Below are 17,772 nucleotides of genomic sequence, written 5' to 3' on the forward strand. Positions count from 1 at the left end.
CACAGCCAGGTTTGTGCATTGAAAGCAATACAGATGAAATGACTCCCATAGACTTTTTTGCTTTATTTTTTGATAAAGAACTAATCAATCTAGTGTGCTCTGAGACTAATAAATTTGCAGAACAAAGTGGCACTCATGATTCTAGTTGGACTCCAGTGATGCATGCTGAATTGAGAGTATTTTTTGCTCCAAAAATGCTGCAAGGTATTGTGAAAAAGCCTGAAGAATATATGCACTGGTCAAAAAAGCCATTACTTGAGACACCAGTGTTTGGAACTATGATGACTCTTAGGCATTATAAAAAGATAAAACAATACCTTCATTTCTCAGATAATGAGTCATAGGATGCAAATATGCAACCAAATCCAAAACTAAACAAGATTTATAATGTCCATTGCTTTTTAGAAAATAAATTTAGAAATGTCCATGTGCCTAAAAGAGACATAACAATAAATGAAAGCTTGATGCTGTACAAAGGAAGACTTGGTTGGGTGCAGTACATGCCACTGAAGTGCTCAAGGTTTGGCATAAAGTATTATATGCTGTGTGAATCTGAAAGTGGCTATGTTTGGACTTTCATAATATATGTAGGAAAAGGCACAGAAATGGATCCAGACTTTATTGGTCTTCCAATATCTATGCAAGTGGTTTTGACTCTCATAAAGCCTCTGTTTGGAAAAGGATATTGCCTCACAGTTGACAATTATTATATCAGTCCCCAATTAGCTTTCTCATCACAAAGAAAACTGATGTTAATGGTACAGTGAGACTAAACAGAAAGGAAAAGCTGAAAAGGCAAGAGGTTGCTGCTTTTCAAAGAGGGAAAGTCATGGCCTTATGTTGGAAAGAAAAAAGATGTAGTGTTGTTATCTACGGCCCATAATCCTTCTCAGGAAGAAATAGAAACTCAAACGGGAGTAGTGAAGAAACCCAAAGTAGTTTGTGACTATAACTTTTCCATGGGAGGTGTAGATAAAGTTGACCAGCATTTGGCAAACTATCCCCTGCCCAGGAAATGGATTTAAAAAATACTACAGGAAGGTTTTCTTTCACCTAATGGACCTAGCTGTGTGGAATTCATTTCTACAATATAAAGCCATGATTTCAGATGGCCAAAATGCTCTTTCACCATTGAATTTCAGGTTGGACCTGATTGGTGAAATTATCAAGAAATATCACCCGCAAATTCCACCAGTTACAAAGGGAAGACTGTCCTCAACATCCCACCCAACTTGCTATTCACCAGGCCATTACCCCATTGATATTCCACCAACTGAGAAGAAGACGTTTCCAACTAGAACTTGTCAGGCATTCTCCAAAAAGCGGAACAGAGATGGCAAGAATATTCGAAAAGAGACACACTACATGTGTGAAACAAGTGAAATTGGCCTTTGAATCACTCCTTGCTTCAGGTCCTACCACATCAAATAAAATTACTGTTTGTTTTTCATGAAATGCCCTTTTTTTTTTTTTTTTTTTATGGAATTCAATTTGTCTTTCAGGGAATAAAGTAAGTGTGCATTTTTTTGTGTTTTTCTATTCCTGTTTTTTTAGTTCAAGTGCTAATTTATTTTAAAAAAATCTGTATAATTTGTTAGCAGTAGCGAGGCATATGATGCAAGAAAGCAAGCTTATACGCATCAGCCAAAAAAAAAAAAAAAAAACCTTCCCATTTCACCCATCCGGTCACTCCAAATGTTTGTCTAGCTCAGCCTTAAATTTATAATTTATTTAAGCTATCAACTTCCACAACATCAGATGGAACTCTGTTCCAGCAATCAACTACCCATTGGCTAAAGGCAAACTTCCGCACATCTATTCTACAACTGTCTTTCCTCAATTTGAATCTATGCCCCCTCAGATTCTTAGTCTGAGCAAGTGGAAATATCCCATCAGCTATGAGCTTGCTCAAACTATATAAGGCCTTGAATTATCAGATCACCTCGCAGGTGCCTAGTCTCCAGGTGCTGCAACTTGCAGAACTTAAGCCTTTCTTCATAAGCACACTCCTTTGTACCTCTCACCAATCTTGTTGCGCTTCTCTGTACATGCTCAAGCAAATCTACATCCTTCCTAAAATGAGGCCTCCAGACCTGTATGCAGTACTTAAGGCAGGCCTGACCATTGTCTTATACAAAGGGATAATTACCTCCTTGTCTTCGCTAGCAAAATTCCCGGCGCCTCTGTAGCCATGTCGGCAGGCGCAGCAGTGCATAGCACACGCTTTTTGATTGGACTGGGGTTCGAGCCCATGACCATCGAATACGGAGGATGTAGAAAGATCAGGGAATGACCACCACATATCCCCGGAGTAGTATGGCCTTAGTTGCTAATGCTCCTAAAAACCAAATAACAAACAAACAGCAAAATTCCTATATATCATTGACAAAACTCCATGACCTGCTCTGGCCGCCCGTCTGCACTGCTCAGAGAACTCAATATCTGACTGCACAATTATCCCTAGATCTTTTTCATTCTCCACCACCCTGAGTGTAGTGTCACAGAGTTGGTACGTTTCTCTTGAGTTACTGCTACCCATATGCAGTACTTAAACATAAAATCAAAAGAAGTGCATCCAGTTGATATAGATGAACAGTGCACTGTTGAGTCAGTTTGGTGTGACATAAGCACTGCAAAAGCAAAAATAAGAGTAGGAGTGTGTTATAGGCCTAATGACTTGAATGAGTACAGTGAACAATTTTACAGAGAAATAGAGTGGGCTAGTAAATTGGAATGTCTTATAATGGGGAATTTTAACTTCCCAGATATTGACTGGAACTTGTGGGTTGGGCACTCACACACTAGTCAGACTTTTGTGGATTTATTGGATGATTGTTTTCTGCAGCAGCATGTTCGAGAAGCAACCAGAGAAAATAATACTCTTGATCTGGTTATCAGCAGTGATCTTTCATGTATTAGGAATTCGCAGATAAAAGAACCGCTAGGTGGTAGTGATCACAGTGTACTGACGTGGGATTTACTTAAAGATTTAATTACCATCAGGGGTAAAGGAAAGGGTTTTTGCTTCCGTAAAGGCGAGTACAGTGGTCTCCGATAGTTTTTAAATTCTGTACAGTGGGATCAACTGACGATGTTACCAACAGTAAATTCTAAGTGGGAAGCATTCAAGGAATTAATCGTGGAAGCTACTAAAAGTTTCATACCTATTAAGAAATATTGTTCAAGGTTTAGGCCTAAATGGTTGTCAAATGAACTAATGAGACTCGTAACAGAGAAGAAAAATGCATGGTATGCATATAAATTATCAAGCGACTCAGAAGCCTATGGCAGATATAAGTTAATCTGTAATCAGGTCACAAAGAAGGTTCGGCAGGCAAAGGCAGATTACGAGAAATCCTTGGCAAAAGATGCTAAGAAAAACAGCAAGGATTTCTTTACTTATATAAACTCTAAAAGGAAGGGGATGAATCTGATTGGTCCACTTGACATCGATGGTTCGACTGTTGATGATCCTGCTCGGATAGCAAACAAACTGAATGAGTATTTTGCATCTACATTCACACGTGAGGAATTATTAAGGTTTGAAAATGGCAGAAGGTTATCAAATTGTAGCAAGATACTTAATGATTTTGTAATAACTGAGAGCAAAGTGGAAGAGAAATTGTTGAAGTTAAACGTAAGAAAAGCACCTGGGGTGGATGGGATCTATCCAGTTATATTAAACGAGGTGGCAAAGCATCTAAGCAAACCCTTAGCCATAATTATGAGAGCATCCTTGGACTCAGGGGAGGTTCCCACGGACTGGAGATGTGCAAATGTTTCCCCAATTCACAAAGGGGGATCGCAGGGTGACACGAGTAATTACAGACCAGTTAGTTTAACTTCTGTTCCGGGTAAAATAATGGAGTCGCTGGTTAAAGATGGATTGCAGGATCATCTAGACAAGCCTGCAGCAATAATTCAGACACAGCATGGGTTTGTTAAGGGAAAGTCTTGTCTGACAAATTTGATAGGATATTATATTGTGGTTACAAAGGAACTGGATGCAAAAAATAATTTTGATATCATATATTTGGATTTCAGGAAAGCTTTTGACACTGTTGCACATGGAAGACTATTGTATAAATTGGAGCAGAATGGTATTAAGGGTAAGTTGCTACAATGGATAAAAGGATGGTTAAGTGCGAGAAGACAGAGGGTGGTAATCAATGGGTGCTGCTCTTCTTGGACTAATGTTATTAGTGGAGTCCCACAAGGTTCGGTGTTGGGTCTACTGTTGGTTTGTATATTTATCAATGATATTGATGAAGGTATATCAGGCTTAATGTTGAAGTTTGCAGATGATACAAAGGTTGGCAGGGTTGTTAATAACAGTAATGGCAGTGTGCTACTGCAACAGGATCTAGATAATTTGGGCAGATGGGCTAAGAAGTGGCAACTGAAGTTTAACCTTGACAAATGCAAAGTACTGCATATGGGCAGAAGTAACCCCAGAGAAACATACCAACTGTGTGGTACTACACTTAAGGTGGTAGAAAATGAAAAAGACCTGGGAGTAATTGTGCAGGCAGATATGAAGTTTTCTGAGCAATGCAGACAGGCTGCCAGGGCAGGTCATGGGGTTTTGTCAATGATATATAGGAATTTTGCTAGCAGGGAAAAGGAGGTGATTATCCCTCTGTATAAGGCAATGGTCAGGCCACACCTTGAGTACTGCGTACAGGTCTGGAGGCCTCATTTTAGGAAGGATGTAGATTTACTTGAGCGTGTACAGAGAAGGGCAACAAGATTGGTGAGGGGAATGAAGGGATCCTCTTATCAAGAGAGGCTTAAGTTCTGCAAATTGTAGTGGCTGGAGACTAGGCACCTGTGCGGTGATTTGATTGAGGTGTATAAGGCCTTGAATGGGTTCAGCACGCTGAATTCTGATGGGATTCTTCCACTTGTTCAGATTACGAACCTAAGGGGGCATAAATTCAAATTACGAAAGGACAGATGTGCGGAAATTTGCCTTTGGCCAGCGGGTGGTTAATTGCTGGAACAAACTTCCATCTGTCATTGTGGAAGTTGATAGGTTGAATAAATTTAAGGAGGAACTGGACAGGCATTTGGAGGGAATGGTGTGATTTTTTTTTTTTTTTTGGCTGATGCTGCATAAGCTCATACATTTGCTTTCTTGCATCATATGCCACTATTACTACTACTACTTTACATTTGTGAATGTCAAACTTCAGTTGCCACTTCTCAGCCCATCTGCCTAACTTTTCTAGATCCTGTTGCAGTAGCATATTGTCTTTAGTGTCATTAACAGCCCTGCCAACCTTTGTATCATCTGCAAACTTGGATATTAAGCCTGATATACCTTCATCAATATCATTGATAAATGCACAAAACAACAGTGGGCCCAGCACCGAACCCTGGGGACTCCACTAATAATATTAGTCTATGTAGAGCAGTGTCCATTTATTACCACTCTCTGCCATCTCCCACTCAACCATCCCTTTATCCATTGCAGTAACTTACCCTTCCAATTTGTACAGCAGTCTTCCATGTGCAACAGTATCAAAAGCTTTACTGAAATCCAAGTATATGATATCAAAATTATTTTTAGCATCCAGTTCCTTTGTGACCACATTATAGTATCCAGTCAAATTGGTCAGACTTTTTGGCATACACGAGATAACTCAGAATAGCCCAAATGGGTTAATTACTCCCATCAATTTTCTATTAAAAAATTTATAAAAAACACAAAAAACTTTACAATGAGTATTTGCATGATGCATACTTTTAATCTGTAAAATAAAAAAAGTCGATCTGTTATGGCCCATTTTGAGGAAAAATAGGTTCTGGGAAAGGGTTAAAGCAACTTTAATGGACAAGCAAATATGAGGTGTGAACAAAAAGTTTTGGTACTGACTTTGTATCTTGAAATTGTTGGATAGTTGTTCTTTGTGCAAATATTGTAGAAAGAGGTGTAGCAAATTTAGCAAAACAGCTGCCCCTAACACATTGTATGTTTCTATTCATATTTCCTAACCCACTTTCTATTGCAGTGTTGAACTAGTTTCACTTATCGGAACATGTTTGGTGACTTATCTGGATACAGTAGTACATGAATCACCCATATATCTGCAGTCGGTCTCAATTAGCACATTGAATAGAAGGAATTTTATGTGTTTTGTCACATTTTAAAATGAGTTATGAGCAGAGAATTTGCATCAAATTTTATATCAAATTAGGGAAAGTGCATTTATTCATCTATTATTTTTTTTTTTAGAACTAAACTCTTTTTTCACAAATCACTTAAGTTGATGTCAGAAGTTGTATTATTGAATATATTAAGTTTGGAGTAAATGCTGTGAATTTGTGAACTAAATCTTCACACATTGGCAACACTGCTTTCAGTGTTGCCAACATGTTGTCACAGGTGTCCTCAAGAGCTCCATGCAGCAGTGCTTATCAATGTGATCTCAGTTTATTTTTGAGATTATTTTATTGTAATAGACTTGTGTGGAAAAAGTGTCTTTGTGCAAGTATTTGAAAATCTGAACTTATTTTGTTATAATTGTGGAAGTTATGTAGTCTTCAAGCAAAGAAAAGATATTATAGAATTTGTTTGTTTGTTTGTTATTTGGTTTTTAGGAGCATTAGCAACTAAGGCCATATTGCTCCAGGGATATGCGGTGGTCATTCCCTGACCTTTCCGCATCCTCCATATTTGGTGTTCACGGGCTCGAACCCCAGTCTAATCAAGAAGCGTGTGTTACGCACTGCTGCTCCTGCCTACCTGGCTACGGAGGCGCCTATAGAATTTGTATAGAATGTGTATTGTGCTTATTTTGAAGTGAAACTCAGTGACCAAGAGAAACAATGCAAAGAAATCTGCAGAACATTTTGATTCTAGATTTAAGTCAAAAATTCTTCTAGCACATGGACATTTTTCTCATGGTACAGACACAGAGAATGAGAACTTGTTTTCTACTTTTTCTAAGGATGATTCTATGGTTTTTTTCAGTAATATAAATGACTTAATTTTGGAATTAGTTACAATCCTACTCAGTGGAGACTTTGACTCATTAAAGAGGAGCTCAAAGGTGTGTTACTCCACAGTGGAAATAAATATGGGTCAATTCTAGTAGCTCACTGTGCATTTTAAAGAAACATATGAGAACTTGAAGTTGTTGACAAATATTAAGCGTGAAGGACATGGTTGGTCTGTGCTGACTTTAAAGTGACAGGCATGTTACTTAGACAGCAATCTGGCTACACAAAAATGCCTTGCTTTTTTGCAAGTGTGTCAGCTAGGCAAGGAGTAAGCACTAGTATGTCAATGTCTGGCCAAAGAGGAGCAATTCTTTGCCTGAATCAAAGTAAATCAAAGTCAAGTTCGTAAACTACTGGTAGACTTCAAAACTGGCCTCCTTGCACATCAAACTAGAATTGACTAAACTGTTTGTGAAAGCTTTACCTCGGGAAAGTCCCTGCTTTAACTACCTTTGTATTAAATTCCCATTGATCATCCTAGAAAAGTTAAAACAAGGTATTTTTGTTGGGCCTCAAATTCGTAAACTGATGAGGAACTAAGATTTTGAGGTAACTATGAATAAAAGAAAAAAACAAGCATGGATTAGCTCAAGATATGTTGATGAGAATTTCTTAAGGAACAACAGGGATCCAGCCTACAAGAATATAATTTAAAATATATCAACAAACTTCAAGGAGCTGGACTGCAACATGAGTGTCAAGGTACATTTTTTACACTCCCACATCAACTACTTTCCAGAAAATCTAGGAAGTGTTAGTGAAGAACAGGGTGAGAGGTTTCACCAGAACATTAAAGACATGGAGATAAGGTACAAGGGGGGTTGGAATGTCAACATGATTGCTGATTATTGCTTTGTGCTGAAGGGGAACTGTAAAATAGAAGGATCTGCAAGAAAATCAAAGCAACAAAAACTTTCAAAAACTTTACTCATCATAGATCAGTTTTTAAAATAAGAGGTGAGTATTTAGTGGACTTTTTACCACACTGCCCTTTTTAAGTGTTTTATTTAAATATAAATGTCTGGTAAAAGTAGCATTTTGTTATAATTTTAGTGAACGGATGCTGCCAAAATTAATAAAAATTTTGTGAAAAATAAAATTTTCTTTCATAATTTTTGAAGAAACCTGATGTGATGGAAACAAATGGAAGTCAGTTTTGAAATCAGAATTAGAAAATGAATCAGAAACACTATTTTCTGAGGAAATATCAGTGAATTTCCTTTCAAAATGCAGAGTAGTATAATATAATTGCATGATGGAAAAGGAAAATAATGTTCAGAAAAAATTTACAAAGAAACATTACTTCATATATGAGGATCATTTGGAAAGTTTGTATTTTGACTAGAATTAAGAAAACAGTTTTAAATTTTGTTTTAAATAACCACCCCATTATACACACATATTATGCAGACTCTTGGTCAGTATTATAGAGGAGACTGTAGCACAGAATTGCAGAAGGTCGAGATATCATCATTTACAATTAGCATGTCATGCAAAAACAAGAAGGGAGTTTGAATATGAGTATGTAGTATCTGTCCAATGTATATATATGTAGGATGGATGTACATATGGATGAGATTTAATTTCTTAATGTTCTAAAGAACTGAAGAAAGTTATACTCTACTGGAAAGCAATTAGCTATGCCAGAGTTAAACGTCGGCCACTGAGACTATGTAGTTTAACAAGAGATATAGTAGCAATAGTAATAGCCATATAGTGCAAGGAAGCCACAGCCTTTTGCTGCACTGGCTGGGGGGAAAACCACTAGCAGATAAGAAAATGCAAATTACTTGCTTCCCGCTTCATGTAGGTAACTATTCAGTTGACCTTTGAATTTATTCAAACTATCATCCTCAACTACCAGTGAAGGTAACTTGTTGCAGCAATTTCCAACTTGCTAGCCAAAAGAAAAACTTCCCACAGTCTAGTCTAAACCTCTTCTCCTATAATTGAATGTATACTGCCTAGTTCTGGAATTCTTTATAACAGTGAAAATTCTACCTTCACTCAGATTACTAAACTCTCTCAGAACCTTATAAACCTCAATTGGGTCATATCTGAAGTGCCTGGTTACCAAGCTCTGTAGTCCACATAATGGTCGCCCTTTTGCTGATCTCACCATGCAAGTTGCCCGTCTTTGGACCCTTTCAAGAATCTCAATGTCTTTTTTTCAAATGAGGTCTCTGTACTTGGAACACAGTATTTCAAATGTGTTCTTACAATTGCCTTATACAGTGGTACTATGACCTCCCTATCTCTACAGGATAATGTTCAATAAATTGATTACACTGCTCAGAAAAGATCACATCTGCCCATATTATAACTCCCAGAACTCTCTTCCTCTACTGTTTTTAATTCAACCTCACCAAGTGTATAATTTATTTTGGGGTTGGTATTCCCCAAGTGTAAGACCTTACATTTTGCTGCATTAAAACAAGCTGCCACTTTTCTGACCATTCTTCAATCCTGTTCAAGTCATCCTGAAGGAGTGCTGCTTGGTACTGATCATTAATTACTCCACCAATCTACATTGTCTGCAAATTTTGATATCATGCCTTCTATTCCTTCATCATGTCATTTATGAAAATCAGAAACAACAGTGGTTCAAGAACCAATCTTAGAGGAACTCTACTTCTGACTTTACACCAATCTGAAGAATATCCATTAATCACAGTCCTCTGCCTTCTGCCCTGCAGCCACCCAGCAATCGATCATAGAAATTTTCAGGTAATCCCAATATGTTCCAACTTATACAGTAACCTCACATGAGGGACAGAGTCATGTGTCTTCTAAAATCCAAATAAACTATGTGGAAATTGTTCCTGACATCCAACTCGTGAGTCACTGTGGCAAAATAGCCTATTAAGTTAGTTAAATGTGATTTTCCCTTAACAAAATCATGTGTGTTATTTCGAATACCCTCTATCTAAATGTCCCTGGACTTCACTCTTAATCATTGCCTCTAATATTTTCACTAAAATTTAAGTCAAACTAACCAGTCTGTAGGTACCAACTTCGCTGTTAGAACCACCTTTATTTATTTGTGATACATTCGGACTTCTCCAATCCAAAGGAATCTCTCCCGAGTCCTAAGTTGCCCTCATAATTAACTTCAATGGTTCAATACACTCCCTGGTGGCCTCCTTCAAAATTACTTGGTATATGCCATCAGTGCCAAGAGCGCTACTTGTCTTTATGCTCGAAAGTTTTTCTGATAAACATCTGTAATTTCAAAATCACTAATTTCATATGGCTTGGCCTCACTCTCACAGCCTCATCTCAGCATGAATTATCTTTCTTCAGTAAAAACAGATACAAAGCATCTGTTCAATTCATACGCAACATCAGCTGGTTTGGCTAAGACTTTCTCACACCCAGCGCACAAGGGTCTGATCTGATTTGCTTTTTTCTTCCTTTTATTCACATACATGAAAAATTCCTTGTCCCCATTCTTTGCTCTTTTAGCTAGTGCTTTCTCATATGCAGCCTTGGCCTCTCTAATCTTGTCTGTGGTACTGTTACCTATAAACTTGTAACTTTTGTAAGATTCAGTACTTTTCATCACTCAGTAACTATTCCATGCTATCTTTTTCTGCTCTATTTGACTAAGTATTCTTAGGCTTGTTTCCCTATGTATTATCCCAGTCATTTGAAACATTGCTACCCTCAGAAAATCTTGCCAACATTGCTGTTGTAGCTACAAACAAAAATTCTTGAGGTGAGTGCAAGCATTACTTTGACCCATATCATTAGTTAAATGCGGATGTATCATACCCTCCTCCTCCCTAACTGTCAGTTTCCCTGAACCTTTAAGGAACAACAGGGATCCAGTTTGGAGCAACAGGGATCCTCAACTACCAGTGAAGGTAACTTGTTGCAGCAATTTCCAACTTGCTAGCCAAAAGAAAAACTTCAAATTTCTGCTAGTATCATTCAGGTATCCTGAATGATACTAGCAGAAATCCTTGCTCCACCTTTGTTCAAAAGAATACCATCTCTACAAAATAGATTCCTTCTACCTACAAATGCGGGACACACTGATAAAAAATACCCTCCCTAGAGTCTCTCAGATTCCCTCAAGTCTTGAGTTAATCCACAAGGTTTTCAGTATATAATCCCGCCTATCGTGTCTGGGCAGAATTGCAGACACTTACGCATTCTGACATAACTCGTGGCATATTTTCAGCATGTTCCTATATTTATTCAACAAATGACCAGACCATGTTCATTTAATATCGTTAGTCCCCACAAGAATAATAATGCTCTCTTTACCTCCACTCCCCCTTAAAATCTGAAAATCTGTTGGTAACGTTATCAGTTGTTACACCCAGCAAACAGATCCTGATTCTGGTCACTTATCTTTATTACAAAAAAATTACTCGTTTCCCTGAAAGTTTTTTTTTTTTTTTTTGGTAGTTGTTGGCGCATCGGCTTCTGTGGCCATAATGCACCTCCCAAGGTTTTTGCAGTACTTTGATCCAAGCCCGAGGCGGGATTCGAACCCGCGACCTTTGGGTTGCCAGTCAGGCACTTTACCCACCTGGCTAGCCCGGTTGGCTCCCTGAAAGTAGTCTCCCTATAAAACTAGACTTCCTCACAACCAGAGTGGTATGCACTTGATTATTCTTATCTGTGACCTGAATTGAGGTGCATAACTTTGACAGGTTGTGAGATACTTGAGTTCCTGACAAGCTCCCACTTACATTTGTTTCTAGGGTAAGTGGTTCTTCAGTGACTCACATTCTTCTCGTAATACAACAAGTTCTAATTTGAGATTGGTACACTCCTTACATTGAGTGTAAAGAAAAGAATCATCAGTTGAGCTAGGTTTGTCCATTTGACCAACCTTAAAACCTTTTCACACACAAATGACAAACTCATAGCTCACACCAGTGATGAGTTCCTTGGACTTTGTATTGTAAGTGGATCTTTTGTAGCAACCATTATTAATGTCAAATATAAACTTAGAAAGATTACAGCATTTTAATATATGTATTATAATTATCAAAATATTTCAGAAATTAAACTGTTGACAAAACTTTTAACCACTATAAAGTTAAATTTAAGTTACCAAACGAAAGTTAACAAAGTTATTTATATATTTATTTATTTTTAAAGGAATTTTTATTTTTTTAATATATAAATTCACCTCCCTGCTTTATGGTCCCACCTGTAGTTTCTAGTTCAACCCAGTGAAGTGTTAATTTACCAATAGCAGAACAATTCATTGATGAAATTATTCCTGAGTATTTTTAGTTTAGGATTAGTAGCCTTAGGCTGTGATGATGACAGTTCTATATATAAATGCTTGCTGATCACGGAGGGAAATTGTTTTTCTTCTTCTCCTCTTCATATCTGCCAATATTTTCTCTATATAACCATAACATAGTAATATTTATAATGAATGTTATGTTTGACAGGTCTGAACATACTAGTGTGATGATGTCTCTGGGAAATAATCTAGTCAATAGTATATGGGAAGGTAATACCAAAGGAAATGCAAAACCTACTCCTAACTCTAGCAGGTTAGTATAAAACTTTCTTCTACTAAACTTTTGTTAATTTGTAACATAATTTTTATTCCTTTAATTTAGTATTAGTTAAGCTGAATGATGCAAGAAAGCAAACTTTTTCTGCACCAGCCAAAAAATAAAAATCAAACAAAACAGAATATTCATACTATTCCCATTCCCACAACATAGTCATCCAATTTTGCTTTAAACTCAGTCAGATTCGTTGCTTCCACTACACTGGGAGGCGACTTATTCCAGTAATAATCGACAACTTCTGTCCATTAGTGAACTTCGTGAGATCAAATCTTCTGTTTTTCCCTATATCTCCAAATGAACCTTACATTTAGAAGCATTAAACTTTAGTTGCCATTTTTTGAGTTATCTATGCAACTGATCCAAGTCTTTTTGAAGCAACATGGCCTGGCTCAGATTGCTACTCCTTCCCACCTTCAAATCATCAGCAAACTTTGACAGTTTACCTTGAATACCATCATCAGTGTCATTTATGAAAACTAGAAATAGGAGAGGATCGCACTTGTTACACTAGTCCACCCTGAAGCCTAACCATATGTTACAACTCTCTGGGTGCCTCCGTAGCCAGGTGGGCAGGAGTAGCAGTGCGTAGCACGCGCTTCTTGATTAGACCGGGGTTCGAGCCCGTGACCACCAAATACGGAGGATGCGGAAAGGTCAGGGAATGACCACCGCATATCCCCTGAGCAATATGGCCTTAGTTGCTAATGCTCCTAAAAACCAAATAACAACAACTCTCTGTCTTCTATCTTTTTAGCCAGCCTGCAGTCCGTTGTAGGATTTTACCAGTTATTTCAACTTATTCCAGTTTATATAGCAGCCTTCCCTGAGGGATTGTATCAAAAGCTTTTCTAAAGTCTAGACATATAATTTCAGAATTGTTACCTGCATCCAAATACTTAATAACTACATCATATTAATTTACCAGATTGGTCAGGTATGACCTCTCTTTAATGAACCCATTCTAGAAGCTATTCAAGATTCTATTCTTTTCCTGAATGGCATTCTTAACCATTGACTATGATCTTCCCTATCATGGAAGTCAAACTCACCAGCTTATACCCTAAGTGATCACTGAATTATGACCACCTACCTGTTTAGCCAACATTTGCATGGATAATGGATAACACCACTATTCGCATAGTTCTCAAACTCCACTAGATGTCTGAACACATCTGTAGGGATCTGCTGCCATGCTGTCTGCAAGGATTTCCACAGTGTCAGAATAAATGATGATTGTGTGTCCATATGCTTCACTTCCCATTCCAAAGCATCCCACAGGCATTAGTTTGGATTGAGGCAGGCGAATTTGGAGGTCAGTCAAGATGGATGATATCTTCCCAGTGTTCCTCGAACCATTGTGCACAGTGCAAGCCTGATGACATGGCACATTATTGCCTTTGAAGATCCTGTTTCTTTCCAGGAAAAAATATCCTCCCTAGAGTCTCTCAGATTCTAAGTCTTGAGTTAATCCACAAGGTTTTCAGCATATCATCCTGCCTATCATGTCTGTGCAGAATTGCAGACACTTACACATGGTCTCCTAACAGCTTCTGGTGTACCTCCCCAGCAAAATGTTGATTTTTGGCAGCAAAACATGTCCAATATTAAGAAACCACTACCACCTGCTTAAATAGTGGGCACAATGGATTCATGGACTCATGTTGCTTGTGGCACACAAAAGCATCCGTTGGCTTGTTGCACCAGGTATTTGGACTCATTCAACCAGCACACTCGTTTTCAAGCATGTTGTTGACACCAAAACATTCACCATTGATGATGATCAGTGGGTGTCTCTTGGATTGTTTGCTCTGGAACCCCATATGTCTGAGTGCAGCGCATCTTCATTTGGGATATTGTTCTTGCATTCCCCATATTGTACTGCATTGCCAACTGTCACACAAGTGACCTGCCATTGAGCTCCTATGATGTGCTGCACCCTTCACTTACCCTACACCTTAACCACGAATATCCACCTTGCATAGTACACCTTAACCACAGTGGGCTGTGAACAACTGACAAGACATGCTGCCTGATGCATGAGCTCCTACAATCGTGTCCTTTTGTAACTCCAGCACATCTTTACTACGTTCCATAACTGCTACTTTATCACTTTGACTTTCACGACCAGATGCAGATTACGCTGCTCTAGCACAGGAGGCTGTTTGGCTTTTTTTATACTGCAAGCTATGCAGTTTAGTCTATTACGGAATGGGTGACATAATTCAGTGATCACTGAGTGTAATTACCACTACCTCTTCCAAAGTACCTTTGTGGATTGGGGAGACATTAGCACTTCTCCAGTCCAGTGGAATCTTCCCAGAGTCCACTGATCTCATTAGCATTCACATTAGTTTGATACACTCAATGCAGCCTTTTTAATTACAGCTGAATATATATATCATCTTTCCCTGGAGACTTGTTTGGGATCATATATCACAAATTTTACAGCAGTTTAATACCTTAGCATTTCCCAGAGTTTCAAGCTTGCTTTCAACTATAAATATCGATGAAAAGTATCTGTTCAGCTCATCTGACGTGTCTTCTGAGCTTTCTGTGGACTTATCCACTGCAACTAATTAAGGGACCTATTGGATTTACTCTCTTTTTCACATATTCATATATGCGAAGAACTCCTTATCTCATTCTTAACTACCTTTGCTGGTGCTTTCTCATAATCATTTCTTGCCTATCTTACTCAATTGGTGGCCTTTTATATTCTCTTATAATGCTCGCACAAATCAGAATAACGTGATTGTCTGTAACTGTCCTATTATTTTTTGCTCCAAAAAAGCCTGTTATTTTTGCTCCATCAGATGCTTAACCTCACCCATCATTTGTTTTGGCATCTTACATTTATGAATTTTAACACTGGTATGAATAAGTTTGTGGCTTCAAGGATAGATCCCTTGAACATTTCCCATTGCATATTTGTATCTGACACTATACAGTAGTCACTTCAGTTAATCGAGCTCAAGAAATATCTCCATTATAGTTTCCTCTCTTGAAATTTAATCTTTCCCCTTTACCTTTGACTACATATATTGCGTTGGCTTTGCATTAGCAATACCTAGGAAAATTAGGTTGATGAGCTGAGAAACGGCAGTTGAAGTTTACTGTTGACAAATTGAAGGTACTGCATATGTGTAGGAGTAATCCAGAAACTTATCAGCTGTGTGGTACTACACTCAGGGTAGTGGAAATGAAAAAGACTTTGGGGTAATTGGGCAGTTAGATAAAATATTCTCTGAGTAGTGCAGACATGCTGCCTGGATAGCTCATGAGGTTTTGTCAATGATATACAGAAATTTTGCTAGCAGGGGTAAGGAGGTCATTATCCCTTTGTACAAGACCATAGTTAGGCCGCATCTTGAGTACTGTATACAAGTCTGGAGGCTTCACCTTAGGAAGGATAAATCTGCTGGAATGCGTACAAAGAAGGGCAACCAGATTGGTGAAGGGAACAAAAGGGTGCTCTTACCTAGAAAGGCTTCAGTTCTGCAAATTGCAGTATCTGGAGACTAGACACCTGCGGGGTGATCTGATTGAGGTGTTTAAGGCCTTGAATGGATTGAGTAAGCTGAATGTTAATGGCATTCTTCCTCTTTCTGAGACTACACATATGTGGGGGCATAAATTCAAGTTTGGCAAGGATGGTTGCAGGTTAGAATGTGGAAGTTTGTCTTCAGCCAGCAGGTGGTTGATTGTTGTAACAGGCTCCATCTGTTGTTGTGGAAGTGGATGGTTTGAATAAATTTAAGGAAAAAACTAGACAAATTCTTGGAGGGTATGGATGGGTGAAGTGTGTAGGGATTTTTTTTTTTTTTTTCGGCTGATTATATATAAACTTGCTTTCTTACATTATTTGCCACTGCTACTAATACTTTGTGGAGTCACCTTTTGTTTATAATACAGCCTATGCACATCTTGACATGAACTCCACAAAGTATTGCCCTCCTGTGACTGTGTCCTGTGTCGGTGCTACCCATTCATTGCACAATGTGTTCAGTAACACTTGCATAGTGTCAGGTGGATGATCATAGCATGAAATGTCCTTTTTCAGTAGATCCCAATCATTCTCAATTGCATTGAGATTGGGTGAATTTGGTGACCATGAGAGAACAGAGAACCCATTGTCATGTTCCTGAAACCAGTTAGCAATCTTCCAGGCTTTGTGGAATGGTGCACTGTCTTGTTGAAGTGAAACTTCTTTAAGTGCATCCCAGGCAGTTTTCACATGGGGGAGTAGCTTGCATCCGTGGATTGATAAAAATTGCCACGAAAATGCAACACGAAATGACGTACGCCATACATAGCAGTAATGCATGATGCAATCAGTACCCCTACAACTCGGCCATAGTGTAACTTGCACACATTGCATTTACGTTTTAAATCACTTTATCTCAGCTTCTAGCATTCCAATTTTAAAACAAAAATATTTCTTTTGTCATTCTGTACCATATTTCATAAAAAATTTCAATGGAAAAAAATTTATAATTCAATATGCTGAAGACTAACAGTGAGCGTTGAATGGCGTATAGAGCATGTATACGTGCAATGCAACCACTGAAACCACCTCAATTGAGTACAAAGGAGAGATCTGCAAAAACTTTGTAATAAACTTATAAAACTACAAGTCAATACCCCTACAAGTCAATACGGCCATGGTGCGACTTGCACATGAATCACATTTATGTTTTAAATCACTCTATCTCAGCTTCTAGCAGTCTGATTTTAAAAATTTAAAAACAGAAATATTTCTTTCATCATTCTCTACCATATTTCATTAAAAAATTTTGACAGAAAAAATTTATAATTCAACATGCCGAAGTGAGCTTTGTAAGGTGTATAGAGCACGTATACATGCAATGTGACCACTAAAACCACCTCCATTGAGTACAAAGGAGACATCTGTAAAAACTGTAATAAACTTATAAAACAATCGTAAAATATTAAACCACTGTAACATTGAAATAATAAATGTTTCAAAAGATTCTAAAGAGGTTTTACTTAACTTACGCTACGTGTGCTCAGCACACACAATTTTTTAATAGATACCAGTGTTATCTGGATACACTATCATCATGAAGGAGTGTGCTTCATGAGTGATGATAGAAAGGTGGGCATTTCTATTGAGCAGTTGATTGAGGATAATCAAAAAGGCCTAGGGCATGCCATAAAAAACAGTCCCTAAACCATAACACTGCCACCTCCGGCCTGC

General features: G+C 38.1%; 1 protein-coding gene across 3 annotated transcripts in view; it reads left to right on the forward strand.

Moving 5' to 3' along the window:
- Positions 1 to 17,772, forward strand: part of LOC150075192 (centaurin-gamma-1A-like) — a 287,147-nt gene that overhangs the window by 244,366 nt on the left and 25,009 nt on the right. For all 3 annotated transcript variants that reach the window (XM_090389157.1, XM_090389158.1, XM_090389156.1), the window contains exon 13: positions 12,426 to 12,530. In XM_090389157.1, coding sequence (XP_090245283.1) covers positions 12,426 to 12,530 — 105 coding nt within the window. The remainder of the gene's footprint in view (positions 1 to 12,425; positions 12,531 to 17,772) is intronic.

The sequence above is a fragment of the Mastigoproctus giganteus genome, chromosome 14 (genome assembly GCF_048544385.1).
Source record: "Mastigoproctus giganteus isolate SK-2022 chromosome 14, ASM4854438v1, whole genome shotgun sequence".
Classification (NCBI taxonomy): domain Eukaryota; kingdom Metazoa; phylum Arthropoda; class Arachnida; order Uropygi; family Thelyphonidae; genus Mastigoproctus; species Mastigoproctus giganteus.